Source organism: Hoplias malabaricus, chromosome 13 (genome assembly GCF_029633855.1).
Source record: "Hoplias malabaricus isolate fHopMal1 chromosome 13, fHopMal1.hap1, whole genome shotgun sequence".
NCBI lineage: Eukaryota > Metazoa > Chordata > Actinopteri > Characiformes > Erythrinidae > Hoplias > Hoplias malabaricus.
Genome location: NC_089812.1, coordinates 34,664,506 through 34,679,738, shown reverse-complemented (window position 1 = coordinate 34,679,738; position 15,233 = coordinate 34,664,506). Strand labels below are relative to the sequence as shown.

The following is a 15,233-nucleotide window of genomic DNA, read 5'->3' as shown; positions in this document are numbered from 1 at the left end:
ATTTTGGGGAAAGATTTTACTTCAAAAATATATATTTTAATTAGATTTTATTTGTAAAGCACTTTTAAAATGGCAGATGACAGAACTACCTAAATCTGGGTCCTAGTCATGACCATTACCATGGTAACAGTGGCAAAATTAACCCCTTCAGAATATAAAAAACACAAACCCCGAGTGTAATCATCATTGTCCAGACAAATGTTTTGATTTCAACTTTATTGTATTATTGCCTGGCATTTTATTAATTATTGGCATTATCAATAAATTTGCTGTTTAAGAACAACAGCAGATTAGTAAAATACATTGAGTAACTTTGTTCACTGGAAAGGGGTGTGGTGCTCTGCTGCAGAATAATGTGCAAACAAAGTAGAAATGTTTGTTTTAAAAATAAAAAATAAAAAAACGACAAGCCTGGTAAAGGTCCTTTGGGGGGCAGTATGTCGCAGAAACAGGGATCTGCTAAAACTGTAATGAGCTGAATGGGTTTTCCGACTATTTCCTGAGTTTAACTGAACCATAGCATTCGTCCACATTTGTGTTGGAGCTACATTTTTAGGTTCAGAGCTGAAGCCATTTGCTCTGCAAGACAAATTATATTTAAATAATTACATCATAGTGTGATAGAGAGGAAACGTATTCCTTGACAGTTTTGTTAGTAGTAGCATTGTCTTTTTGGTAGGAAACGAAATTGTGCAGCATTCTTCCTTCTAAATTCTTTTTAAAACAAACAGATGAACAGCATCTCAAACTGAGGTAATAAAATAGGGAAAAAAGGGGGTGGGGGGGTGAAATAGATTCACACTTATATAACACATTCCAGCAAAGATTTGGTCATTTTATTTTGCATTTGATTTGTTTTATTGCTGTATTCTTTGGTCCATTAATTAAACCCTGATATATATATATATATATATAGTTTGAAATGATTCCTATTAAAACCCAAGTATATAAAAGTGATTGTCTAAAGCTTAAATGCATAAACAAATTAAATGCAATATTGCACCCCAGGCATAAATACATTTTACATTGAAAATGTATGGGTTTGTTGCCTTTTGAAATCTAATGTTTCCATATAATCAGGTTATTCACTTTCTGTGTGGCTTTAGTCTCAATCCACCATAATCTCTCAGGCACTGAGACTTGAATGCTGCACTCGGGTGGTAAAATAATGTTTTGGCAGTTGGGAATAAGAGAGAAACAAAACGTAACCTATAATACACTACACTCAGAATTAGAGTGTAAAAGGACATTTAGAAAAGTGGGAAAATACCATTAATTTAAAATTTCGGTTTAGTCACTGAATCTAAAACGTAAAAGTTACCTGGGGTGGTTCGTACGTGAACATGTCTGAACTTGCCACGTCAGATGTATCCACAGCGGTGGTGAATGGAACCAGACGTCCACCTCTGAAAGCTTTAGGGAAAATTAGTACATGAAATGGTTACATGGAACTGGCTTTTAACAGTTAGTTCCACTCGCATTAATTTAATGAAGTGTTCAACAAAAGGGTGATATTCAATGCTGTGCATTTTAAAGCAAGACTTGTACCATTCCCTCTTCAGATTTCTATATTTTCTTTATCATTCCACATAAAAGTCTGAGTATTTTTGTTTTCCTATCACCACCACTGTAAGGTTTCTGTACAATGAGGCACTGCACATCAAACCACATGGAATGAACCCTGATTATATAAGTCCGCAGAAACTATAAACTATAACCATTCTGTTAACATCCCCTTTAAAGCTCAGCCTGCTTTGGTTTCCTCCCTTCCCTTACAGTCTGTGCAGTAAAAACACTTTTAAAGGCACAAGTAATAATACAAACATGGGTATAGCGCTTAAAAAATAAAAATTCAGAACACAAACGTTTCTATTTGAAAGAAAAAGCCTAAGCCACTGAAAATCTGGCACAAGATAGAAGTGACTCTTTCTGGTCAGGAGTTTATATGGTATACAGTTTACAGCATGTCTTTGACAGATTTATGATACTGTCCTGATGAGAAGGAAAACAGCAACAGCCTCCAAGAAGCTCCATCAGTGCACAGAAGATAAGAGTCTGGTCCCGTCCCAAAAGAAAATAAAAAAAAAATCAGATTGTCACTGTATGCTCCAAAATGTGATCAAACAGAGTGAAGGAGTGAGTGAGGAAGACTTTCAGCTTCATCACAGCATTGTGCTCTCGGAATGGTACTCGGCTTCAGGGGGTGTGGCCTCAGGCTGTTCAACAGCAATCTCAGGGACAAGGGCCCGCCCTGGCCCCTTCAAAGACACGCCCCCATCTGCGAAATAAGGACATAGGGTCAAACTGCAACCAAGTCTAGTAACTAGTTTTTAACACTGCCCTTCAAAGGTCTCAGGACATTTAGCTTGTTTTATTTGTCCATTTGCAACTTTTAACGTCTTGTTTTCAATTCCCCAGACACAGATAAAGCTTAGTTTCAAGTGTGGTTCAGTGTTGAATCAAATCTGGGAAACTGACACACGAAGTAATGACTTACAGATTCATTTTGAGGAAAACAATCGCTGCAATAAAACAGTAAATAATGAAGAAATGATCTAATGTTTATTATTACCACGTGGAAATTGCAGATCTGTCTTGGTGTAAAAATATGCAACACTTAAATATAGTGCTATTCATGGGATGTCGTGTCCTCAATTTAAATCTGATCACAAATGGACAATTAAACATGCTCATTTCTTGCAGTCCACAAACCTTTGACCAGCAGTGTATATGAAGCCAAAACACAGAACTGGTTTGTAAGCAAGTCAGCACTGATCACACCAAGTATCTGTCCTGTAGATGCATTTAATACGAATTCTTGACCATAGACATCAATGCATAGGCGTTATTAACTTAACACGTGAATCTAATCGTAGCATCTTCAGACAGTATCCGTGGTGTGAATCGTATTTATCCCATAAAGATTCCCTAAGTGGGTGTGGGGAAGCATTTTAAGAAGCAAGCATGCTAATATTACATTTACTCCACATGCAGGTTAGCTAGCTGTTAGCAACAGAAAACAGGGTTAATAGTTAACTAAGTTAGCTTGTAGTCCTGGCGTTCTTACCATAGCCTGCCTTTCAACTCAGTTCACAGGCAGGAGGTCACACATCTGGAATAGTTTCACAAGGCCAAATCATGCATCAAAAGATACCCAATTCATTCAGTCATTAATCATTCATCAACTGTTCCTCAAGCAAGGCTCATACGAATAGTCATTTATTACAGCAAGCACTATAACATTCACAATTAACCATTCAAAAAATAAAAGACCGCACCCCGAACAGTGAAAGAGTAAATGATGCAAGCTCAAAGAGGAGGTGGTGATGGATTTGAGGCTGGAACTGAACCATGGAGCTTGTGCACATGCAGGCGGAGAGAGCCCGAGACGATGGTGATGATGCTAAGTCAGTTTTGGGTGGTGGGCAGCAACTGGGCAGTTCTTAGAACATCCTCACATTCAAGCAGCATGCAGTTACACAGAGCACCACATTTCCACTAACGATTGTTACGTTGAATAAGAAATATGGGTTAAATGTATAATTTATAGGATATTACCTCAACTTTTTTTTGCCAAGACGTTTGTTCTTGTTTGTTAGTGTTTCACCGGGGGTTACAAAGCTAAACACACCCTACCCATTCTTCTTTAACGCAGTGGTTATCAAACTTTCTCTGCAGTACCTCCTTTTTGTAGTAGATAAAGATATTTCCAAGCCCCGCTCACTCTGACCTCCGCTTACACCGTGTGTCAAACTCATACATTTACAGCTTTACTACACCCCCATTTAGTAAATGGTTCTACTATTATTAGGAGGCCCCATTCGGTAAAACATACGCTAGTTTCTTCTCATAGGATCAGCGCTATGGCCGTGGCGTGCACTGAAATGAGACCATGAGCTGAAAGGTTACTGGGGGATCATGATACATCAGATCATTATAAAATGACAAGAATATTCCATCCATTATCGAGAATTCTCCAGTGCCTCTTTACTACTAGCCACAGCAATCCATATGCTTCCTGCAGCTGCTGGCCTTGCCTTGGCTGCATTCAAAACGAACGGCCTAAGTGTCCAGGCCAAGTCCCTGGAATGTTTCCCTTTGCAATGCTTTATGTAATCTTTGAAGATCGCTGCACTACTGCATTTCACCGTTTACATGCATTATTATGTCAAGAAAACTTATTCCAGTTGAACCGTTGTTAAAGGAGTGAGCTGAGGGCCACTGTCTGACGTTTGAAACAATTACAACGTCAACTAATCAGAAGTGGTTCGTATTGTCTAATGCATTTTATTAGACTGATGTTATGATGGTTTTAACAGTTGAGACCACAAGGGGCACAGGCACCGAGTGATAAAGTGAAAGGCTGTAAAAGGGTCTTTCCATTTGCCCATCATCATCTCTGCCTTAAAGGAACTAAACAGCAGTAAATGAAAGGTCATTTAGGCCTTAGCTTCTTTTGTGCCACGGCCAGACTAGGTTTTTCAAGCCCAAGTGATTTCTTTAGATACGTTTAACAAAAAGCAGAAGGAGCTGTCAAGTCCCAGCTGTGAGACAGATTTGCATTTGAACTCTCTTGGGAAATAGGTTTGTTTTCCACACCTTTATTTCTGAGTTCATTTTTAAGATGGGTCTAGCATCTTCCTACAGCTCCCACTGCTACTGACATCACGTTAAAAAACCAACTGTCCAACACCTCCAGTATAGATTTAAACTATGTAACTCATCACATTGTGAGATGGAAATAAAATGCATTGAAAGATGGAAAGTGAACATCAAAAGTGGGTTATGATGCGATGAAGACGACCCCAAGAGTTTCATGTTAATATTAGAACAAGTTTTCAGGTTACTACCTCATAACGGTCCTCAACCTGTGAAAGTATGCGAACACTAGTCAGTAACACATCATCTTAACCGTTCTGCTCTGCTCTGAATAAAGATGGAACAACTCTCTCTCCACAACATTTGCGACTTTCCATCCATTTACATCACAATGTGGGGAAAGATTCAGGGCTGGAGTTGGGCTTCACTCTGACTTATGAGATATTTAATGACCTTGATGATTTTCAATAATCAGAAACTAAACCCTCTCAGCTCTTATTCGAGCTCAATGTTCTCTGCTTTGCTCATTGTTACTAACTTTCTTTTTCATACTATAAGGAAAAAAAAGGAATGTCTGTGTTTTTTATTTTAAGAGTCATTTCCTTCCTGAATTTATTTTGTTGGCAATCAAGAAAAGAGGATGTCTTTGGGTCGGGACAACAATACATTATTTGGATTTAGTTCAAGCCACATTTATGTGAAGACGACAGCTCGGCTCCACAATCAAGAATTACACACTAGGAAAATAACTCGCAGAAAAGATCAAATTTAAAGCTATACATTAAAAAAATAAACTTTGTAACTATCAAAAGCTTAAAATTAATTAAAATAAAAAATCCTGGAGAGAACTCACAAAAAAAGCAAAGGGAAAACCTAAAGGAAAATTAATTTAAGATGCTTTAAGCAAATGGGCACAGGCTTCAACAACTGAATGTGGCTCAAATTAATAGAAGGGAGCCTTCCTCAATTTTATATTATTCAGAATATAATTTTAAACGATCAAAAATATTTAAAGTATACAGGGGGTCCTCGACTTACGACGTTGATCCGTTCCTACGTCGCGTCGTAAACCGATTTTCGGCGTAAGACGGAACATACGTACATACTGTACGTAAATAACGTACGGTAAGCACTTATCCTAACCTAACACCTATCCTCCTCAGTCCCGAGCCGCGTAACCGTGTATTCTTCCGCCGCGCACACCAAACACGAAGTATTCTTCCGCCGCGCACACCAAAGTACGACGTTTACGGCGCAAAACCACTTAAGTCTAAACCAGGCTTTATACAGTAAAATGGGAGATGTGTCGTAACCACGAAACACCGTAACTCGGGACTGACGTAACCCGAGGACCTCCTGTATATAATATTGGTGGTCATGTCTTTTTGCACCTTATTATCAACATTAGAATTTTTGAAGGAACTCTTATTTTGACACATACTACCCCATATCTTCCATGTTAAATAATATATACTGTATATATATAAATGATTTAGATTGGCTTATTTTTCATTAAACGTATACAAATTATGCTAGAGGGTTCATTTGAAGAATAAAAGCTCTTACCAGTGATGATCTTGGATGCAGAGGTGCAGACTCCATTAGAACCATCACCGACAGGCTGAGGAGGCGGGGGGACGCTGGGTCGAGGTCGGGGTCTGGGTACAGGTCGAGGGCGAGTGAGAGAGCCTGAGTTAAAGGAAGGATGTGGGGTGGTCTGGATATTGTCGTGTGGAGGTGTGTCTGGAGGGGTCGGGGTGCTGGGAGGGGATGGCTCTAGTTCTGTTGCGCTGGGTGGAGGGGGCTGTGGAGGGGGGTGACTGGGGGCTTGGAAGGGTAACTGGTTGTTGGAGTGACGCCGTGGTGCAATTGTAGGTTGAGGAGATGCTGTAATGGACACTGGGACCGGGCCCAAAGTGGAGGGGCTGGGTGCTGCTTTAGGGGTCTGGGCTAAGGAGGCAGAGGGGCTGTTTGTCATTTTTGGTGGTGCTGGGGCCTGCTTCTTTGTACCTTAAAATATAAAAGCACAGGGGTTCATAGTTGATCACAAATCATTGCCCAGGGTTACTTTATATATAAAATTAAAGCTGGGAGAAATGGACAATTATCTTATAACAATATATTTTCAGTGTAATAAATACACAGAAGTATATCACGTCTAACATTATTTCCCACAACGCTAAACCTAGCTAAAGTTCATGATTTATGCTGCGGTTGATGAATAGACAAACTTCTCGTTTACATTTCTGCATTCAGTCGATGTCCTTATATAGAGCAGCTTACAGTCCACTGTTGTAGGTCAAACGTTGTTAGGAGTTTAGCTTAGGGGCTCTTACAGTGCAAGTGGGAAACCGAACCCTACACTGGCCAATGGAGGGCGTCAAAGTTAGCACTATGCTACACCACAAACATTACCACTGACCTAGTGAACCAAGGCAGCAACTGTCTATGTTTCAAGTCTTTGCTTCGAATACAAGTTTGAGGATTTCAAAAATACACCAAACCAATCATTTGAGAAATAAATTAAATTTTGAAAATTATCACTTTAATAACAAAAAAGCTACTAAGATAGTTAAGATATCGTTGACACACCTCTGCGTAGCAAATTTGGACTGGGGCCTTTGGAGGCCGACGCTGGTGTCCCCACAGTGAGCTGTGCAGGTGATCCAAGTGGACCTCCTGGCCCATTCCTCAGAGTTGGTGGAGTGGAAGCTGGGTCTTGGACAACTCTGCAGGTGGACAAAAGAGGCATTTTTAAAAATACGCAAGGCTGCATTCCATTTCCCATGCTATGGAAGAACATGCATCTTTCAGGTTGGTGGTAAGTGGAAAAACGTATACACTCTCCAAAAAAAAAATAAATAAATAAATAAAAATAAAAAAAAAAGATCACAGCTTCTATTAACAACATGACCAGACCATAACACAACATGCCATGCACTACATTCTTCTGAAAAGCAGAAACGCATTAATAAGGCATTCTGTCTGTGCAGGAAAGTCACAGTTAGTCCAGACAACAGCGGTGACAGTGAATCAGAGAGGACTAAAAGAAGAAACACCAGGAAGGATGGAGGGAAGGCTGTAAAGAGCCACAGTGAGAGCGTGATCAGTCTGAGCAGACAGCTGACTAAGAAGCTTCCAGACTCGGACAGGAATCTGGAAGCCCGGAATACGCCTGAATATCTAAATTGAGAAGCTTCAACCAGACCTCTGAAGCCATAAGGTAAATGACTGTTTCCTAAGAGATTTTTTTACTTACTTGTAGGAGATTTAATGATGATTTTGGATAGTGGTCACCAACCCTGCTCCTAGAGATCTACCTCTCTACAGACTTTAGCTTCAACTCTTATCACCACATCTGACATTGACTACTTGCCTCCAGTCCAGTTGTAGCCTTTATCTATCAAAGCAGATCCAGCTAAATGTACTGATTTGGGGAGAATGCATGTTCACATGCTCAGTGCTATTAGGTTTCATTTCCCCAAGACTGAATTGCATTTTTTTTTCATATCTAGACACTTATCATCTATGGTTGTTAGCATGGTGCGTGATAGATTAAGTGCTAACTGCTAAATTGGGAGAATGTCAATTCTCCCAAAGTACGGTTGGTAGCTACTTGGTAAGTTATTCATTTCTGATCAATTCGACGTATTTTCTGGGGTTTAGGACCATGGCCAACCCTGCCTCCAGTCGTCTGACGTTACTATTCTAGCTCATATGATCACGCTAAAGACTTCCTACAGGAATACGTAATTACTTAGCTGCTGTGTGTTAGATTATGGCTTGGATAACGTCAGACACCGAAGACCAAGGATGTTGGCTGTGTTCTGGGAGGCTGTAGGACAGTGGTTATGTTGACGGTGAAACCTGCAGGAATGCAGATCTTCAGGAGGGTGGCTGGTGACCACGAATTTAAGAGAACTACTCATAAAGGACAACTTGAGATTAGAGTTGCAATGACAGACTGTATCCTAGTGCAGAATCATCAGACAGGTAAAGGTTGGAGAATTGGAAAATGCTCCTGATTTTTTGGCAGCTTCAGTGTGGCAAAAAGATGGGCCTTTTTTTTTTTTTGCGAACGGTCCTTACCTGCTGTCCTCAGCAGATTGCTGCTGGTTTAAAGGCTGCTGGGTCTGAGCGACTATAGCACCTGCCAGGCCAGCCTCTGAACCCCCTACGGGTGATGGAGGTGGGGCATCCCCCACCTCTACTGGAGGTAGAGGTGGCTGGAAGGAGGGGGAGGAGTGCTGCTTTCTATTTATAGTGGCCGTTCTACGAGGTGTGTACTCCGGTTGTTTGCTAGTGGGGCTATGAAGGGGAGAGGGGAGAGAGGGTGAAATACATACACCTGACACAGCTCCACCTGTGGTGATAGAGTACCATTAGAGCCCAGAGTAAAGTAAGAGGACACACGCCCCAAACACACACACCAGGGCAAATAGAGGGCAGTGTAAAAACAGTAAACACAGCTAGACAATTTAAACCAGGAAAAAAAATAATTCAGTGCTTTAGCCCTCAAATACTTCACTCTCATAATCACACAACACACTGTATATGTTTGTTTATAATGTTTTATAAGAGGTTAAGAACTTCTTTACATAGAATCCCCTAACTAAATCCAGATGCTACCACTGGCAAACTCTCTTAGCCGCTTAGAAATGGATCCACTAGCAACTGGCACACTGTAAAAGTGTAGATGTGAGAATGTGGCTGTTTTAAGGCATTATAAATTATAGATTAGTCATTAAAAAGCTTTACACAAGCTGGATTGTTATTATTAATATTATAACCATTTCAAAGGTCTGTAAACAATTCTGTGCAATTTGAGCACTTCTTAATATTCCACTTCATGTCGAGAAATGCAGAGAAGCATTAGCTTCATTTAGCAAACTTAGCAATGTCCTTTTAAAGCTCTACTAAAGGAGCACTCTGCAGCACAATACCTCATAACCATAGCTTTTCGACCTTTGAACTTGCATTTAGTCAACAGGAGAGGAGTGCCTGAGGGTGTGGTGCAATGCCAGTAAATACCTCACACAGTCCTGAGAAGCCTGGCTCTCGCTGGGATACTTTGTAAGCTGTATTCTATTTAACAGTTAATAGATAACTTCACTTAGACACAAGTTACCAAGGAGCCAGCTCAGGTAAGTCCTCTGCTAAATAACTATTACTCACAAAGACCCATAATAACCACATGATATCACTCGGTTTATCATGTCAGACCAGGAGGGAAAACAAATTTTATTGATTGCATTAATCACACACATGACGATAAGACAGAACACCCTTAGAAATGGACCATGAGTGAGTAACTACACAATCTCTTGTGGCGGAGACTGGCTGTCTGCTTGGACTGTGACAGACTCATTGGCCACTACATAGAAAGCAGACACAGCCGTGGTTCTGGAGTCTTGTCTGTGAAGGCGAGGGTGGGATGGGTACCTGTCTTTTCGGGGGGTCTCAGCCTCCAGCCCGCTCTGGCTGCCTGGGCGTCTTCTGTCAATCATGGGCGGCTCAGGCTCAGGAGTGCCTGGGTAACTAAGCTGGTGCATGGGGGCAGTGGGCATGGCAAACATGCCGGAAACATTGAAGTCTACATCTGAAGGATGACCAAAAAAAGAGACGGATCTTAAATTGAAGCAAATAGATCATCCACTATGCTGTCATTTTTTCCCCAACACATCTGACTTGTCTTTTTGAGCCATTTTCCAGGTTTCCAACTGCTAACGTCACACAAATGTTGCTTTAGTTCTAAACAGTGTTTTGTCTTGAGCTGTACACCATTGTTTTGACATGTTCTGCTATAATTCATTCAAATTCCCCACTCTGGCTAACACTCCATGTTAAGTTAATAGAAGTTCTTAGGCAAGAACTCGACACAAATCTGCTTACACCTGTAATTTAACATCATTGTAAGTGTCTTTAAAGGCTAAGCACCAGCGATATGAAAGTGTCAAACAAATAAATACAGTGGAGTTTGAGTTCCTAACTTGTGTTTATTGATAGTCAGAAAACATGTTATTTCTTACTAATTCAAGGAATAAGGTTTAAAAGACCGTTGGTCCCCCCCCCCACCCCCAACGGTGTTGGGAAACTCTAATAGGCGTCTTGCCTGTGACGTAGATGGTGGACAACAACTCTAGAAGCTGCACTTAATTTAATGCAAAATGAGGAAAAGGTGTGTTGTTTTTGGCTGCAATCATTCAATGTACAGTGGGACATCTGTGAACAAATGGCCCAAAGATCCCAAAATATCCAGAAAATGGACTACATTTGTCCACTTTAAACGGACACTTTGGAAAGGACCCTCCGCTCACTCCGTTATCTGTAGCTCATTTCACTGGCGCTTTTCCAACAATATGGGCATGTAAGGACACCAACGAAAGGTGTTCAAGAGCCTCTGTAACATGGAGGTAAACAGGGTAAGGACACTCACTTCGCCTGTTTTAGTTGGTGTTAGTTAACGTTAGCTTGACTCGCTAAACTCGGTGTCTCAGATTATACTCGGCTACGTAGCTGCATTACGGAGGTTTCTAGTGTCGGATGAATTCGAGTTCGACTTCGATCACATTTACAAGAATAACGGTACCTCTAAATTTGAGTTTAGCTTATTGCTAGGCTATTGTCATGAATAATGTTGGTTATTTAGCTAGATACTGTCATAACAGTCAGTCATAACGGTGTTTTACCGCGGCGTTGTTCAGCTGTTGTCCACCAGTGACGTCACGGTTGCGTTCAAGAATTTCTGTAGCGAGCTCGGGTTTTTCCGTCAATTTAATAACATTGTCAGTTTTAAAGCAAATTAAGCTGCTATTTTCATTTTAATTCATACTTATATCTGTCAGTAACTACAATAATGTGAAATATTCATGGAGGTCCATTAAGTGGTGCTTAGCCTTTAAATAAAGGTCTCGGACTTACCATCTGGAAAGAACCAATCTGCATGTTGGATGATGGGTTCAATTATGGCCACCACATGGACAGAGGTAGCAGCTGCCATTTCAGCAAGTGTTCTATAGATAACAACACACAAATCTGGCGGTCAGTTAATGCTGCATTATCAACTTCAGAGTTATCAGTTCAGCTAACTCACCCTTCAGTCTTTGCCCACAGCAAGTTGGGTCCCAGTACAATGGCAATGTTGCTCGGGGTCATCTTATTGACCTCACTCTCCTGAGCTAGTTTGGCAAGAAACTTCACCAAATACCTTTAAGAACATAAGGGGTGCTTTATTATTATTTACTAATCGGGTGCTAAACTATCTAACAAAATGAGGCGAGTTTCTGTACCTTAAATTAGCCTTGTTGGCCTTTGGCAAACTGTCACATGTCACCCAAAGAGCCTGCAGTCGTTTATCTGGGTCAGAAATGCTGTACAGAGGGTAACAGACAGACAAGGGAAGAGAGGTTTTAGTACAGAAACACACAGAGTTGCAGTATGAGTCTGCACCAATAAACACAAACTCAATGTGTTTTCTACATTAAAAAATATCTGAATTACTATTTAAGTGTTCAAACTTTGCATGGATTGTGATATTTACTTTGATGCTTTAATCCACTCGTCGTAAAGCAGGAATGACATTAGAGGTTCTGGCAGTTCTCTCAGGTACGACTTCAGGGCTCCTAACGATGGGAAAACAAAGAAAGATAAACATGGAGTCTGTGATTCTCGTGGCAAGACTGAACTACGCAACAGTGCTCGCAGCAATATGGCAAGCTGCAGTTTTAACAGTGAAATCAGGTTTGTCTGGTTTTGTGGGGAAAGAGCAGATGTGTGTAAATAAGGAATGGAAAAAAACACTGATACTGTGATTAGAGCCCTTTTTCTTTACTTCTTTATCTTACAGCACCAACAGAGAGACAGTGTCAAGCTACACTTTCTTTTAAATGTGTTTGATTTGAAATAAAATTCAAATATGGCATAAATGAGTGTATGTTCTAATACAAACAAATAGTTCCCAAACTATGACCAAGTGATTACAAATGAGATGCGAGTCAAATTAGTAATTAAAAGTGACCACGTGCCACAGTAATGTTCCATAGTTTAGTTTGAAACCCCCTTACAGTCGACATATTTCTCAACGTTTTTAAACTGTAAGTGACGTCTATCTTCATATTTTGCCTTTTTCAGTGACCTACCAGGAAGAAACTGCACCGTTTTTTTAAATTGCACTAATTTGGAAGCAAGAACCAATCTACAAACTGATGGCATCTCATGATTTTTGATTTCCTCTTTGAAAAAGAGCACGGCAGCAGAACAGAAACATACCAGCTACAGCATGGGGGTCAGAGTAAAACTCCTCCAACTGGGAAGTGGAACAGTCTAGTGCTGCCTTGAGCTTCTTCAGTTTGGAGGCTCCTGCAGCAATACGGAATAATCCCTGCAACAAGAGAATCATAAAATATACTCTTTATATATTTGCATACACGCTGAAACTGCATGTCGAGGCAAAAGGCTGAGAGATCGTTTGTCAAACCATGTGTCAGGGTCTGTTTTCTCATGGTAGGAATTTTCTAAAAGACAAGAAAGATCTAGAAAGGAGTAGCTGTCTTATTTCTGTACTATAACTGGACCCAGTGGCTGGGTTGAAAAGTTTAAAGGAGAACTGAAGTATACATTAACATCTAAAGAAAGTTTTCCAGGAAAATCAATATAGAAGGGTGTTATTGGGAAATTGGAGGAATGTGACACAGGAATGTAGACAAAAACAACATCAATTACTTACATTGCTACATATCGTAATAAGCAGGAAGAAAAAGGGAAGCCTCACTATGATGTGGTTAAGGATTATTCAGTATTATTTAGAAAATATTAATTCTTAATCCATGCATAATTAACACCCAATTTGGTAAGCAGCGTGTGAGCAACTTCTCCTCAGTCACAACCAATGCTCCCAACCAGGGTCTGAGAGCACATGCTTCCTCCTACACATGAAGACAAACACCGCTTCTTTTCGAACACAGCATCTCAACAGATTGGTGGGACATGCTAACTGTCCATCTGTACTCAACAGTACCTAAACACAAATGTATTGCTCTTATTTTATTTATACCCCATGTGTGTGCGACTCCAGCGACACATCCCAACAAGTTTGGAATAATATTATGTTTACCATTGTGTTGCATTATCTATTCTTTAAACAAAACTCTGGGAGTGTTTTATTTGGGACCTAAGGAGACCAATTGCTGTAGTTCCCCATTCTTGCTCGCTGTAGTATTTCAGCTGTTTAACACATCAGGGTTTCCATTGTAAGTGATTTTCCTTTCAAAATGCAGCAGTTTTTTTTTTCCAGTTGATGACAGGTTTGGACAAGTCAAGCGCTACAGTGCCATGCTTTTGCAGATCATGCACAATTTGGACTTAGTTATTTTAGCAAGAAAATACAAAAGAAAGGTCAAGATGGCTGTGTATGTGTATATATAATTTTTTTTTTGTATAATTCCAAACAGTTATTTATACCAGTTATTGGCTGCGACTCAAACAAGGCATTAAATAACTCATGGAATTAGGGATTACACATAATGGTAATATGTTTAATCCCTAATTTTAAACTTTATTGTACATGCCCTATAATATATAACTATGTTTTAATTGCTTAGTAGTGTTCTGTACCTCCTCTTTCATACCAGTCTCCAACAACATCATTACGCATGCCTCTACAGGAAGAGCAATCTCCCTGTTACTGCGTTTCAAATGCTCCTCCAAAGCTGTGCCAAATGCTGGCTTCTCCATCCATGTGTCTGTACAAGAGAGAGAGAGAGAGAGAGAGACACAGCGAGGGAGAGAGAGAGAGAAAGAACAAGATCAGGTACGGTTTTACTGTCTGCCAGCAGAGGTTTTGGAATTTGAGTTATGACAGGAAACCATCAGAAATCAAAAGCAGACAGGTATATCCATAAAGATACTAATGGCTTCACTGTGTGAGCTGATTTACACTCAGTACGAGACAGATACCACCCGAATAGAGTCTGATCAGCCAACTGTTCACCAAGCCTCCAGTGACTGAATGAAATGAGTTACACTCATGGCAGCACCATGACGACATTCACCACTGCTTAACTCTGACTCCAAGTAATTCAAGCTGAAAAGAAACTTCAGGAACAGATGGATAAAAGTGTGTCTGTTTACAGCTGCCAAAATATAACTCCCTCCCTCCTCAAGCTGTGTCACTTTTCATTTTCTTTTTAATTGTTATTTTTAACAGACATTCTGCATGTTATATTTTCAGGTAGAGAATTAAAGTGAAAAGTAACATTATAAAGAGATTAAACACAGCCGTCAAAAAAATTTACAATTACAAATTTGCATGAAAACAATGAATTTTTTTACTTTTTACTAAAAGGTAAAAAAGGAATCAAAAGGAACAAAATTTGAAGCATTTAAAAGCTGCCTAATCACGAAGGGTGTGTACTGATCAGTTACAAACTGAATGTTGGTTTCCTACACTCCTCCAAAAATGTACATAGTGTGGTTTCTGAAGTGTGGAGTAGCAAAGACAAGCTCTGATGTACATAATAATCAAATTACTTTTAAAAATATATAACTACAAATAATTTTCATGTTTTAAATGTTTAACATCCCAATTGTTAATAAAATCTTCAATGACAACTCAGGACTGAAAGAAGTCTGATGAT

General features: G+C 40.0%; 1 protein-coding gene across 4 annotated transcripts in view; it reads right to left on the bottom strand.

Annotated features, from left to right (window-relative positions):
* Positions 1-372: 372 nt before the first annotated feature.
* Positions 373-15,233, bottom strand: part of arhgap17b (Rho GTPase activating protein 17b) — a 33,693-nt gene continuing 18,832 nt past the window's right edge. The window contains exons 10-22 of one of the 4 annotated variants that reach the window (XR_010795156.1): positions 14,212-14,339; positions 12,868-12,979; positions 12,140-12,221; positions 11,889-11,969; positions 11,693-11,806; positions 11,521-11,612; positions 10,042-10,198; positions 8,689-8,907; positions 7,192-7,328; positions 6,166-6,609; positions 4,851-4,868; positions 3,068-3,112; positions 373-2,278 (exon numbers count right to left, since the gene is read on the bottom strand). Coding sequence is in view for 3 of the 4 variants with exons in the window: in XM_066641799.1 (XP_066497896.1) it covers positions 2,163-2,278; positions 6,166-6,609; positions 7,192-7,328; positions 8,689-8,907; positions 10,042-10,198; positions 11,521-11,612; positions 11,693-11,806; positions 11,889-11,969; positions 12,140-12,221; positions 12,868-12,979; positions 14,212-14,339 (1,682 nt within the window). In the remaining variant the exon portion in view is untranslated. The remainder of the gene's footprint in view (positions 2,279-3,067; positions 3,113-4,850; positions 4,869-6,165; positions 6,610-7,191; positions 7,329-8,688; positions 8,908-10,041; positions 10,199-11,520; positions 11,613-11,692; positions 11,807-11,888; positions 11,970-12,139; positions 12,222-12,867; positions 12,980-14,211; positions 14,340-15,233) is intronic. The other 3 variants (XM_066641800.1, XM_066641799.1, XM_066641801.1) reach the window with 3 other exon arrangements.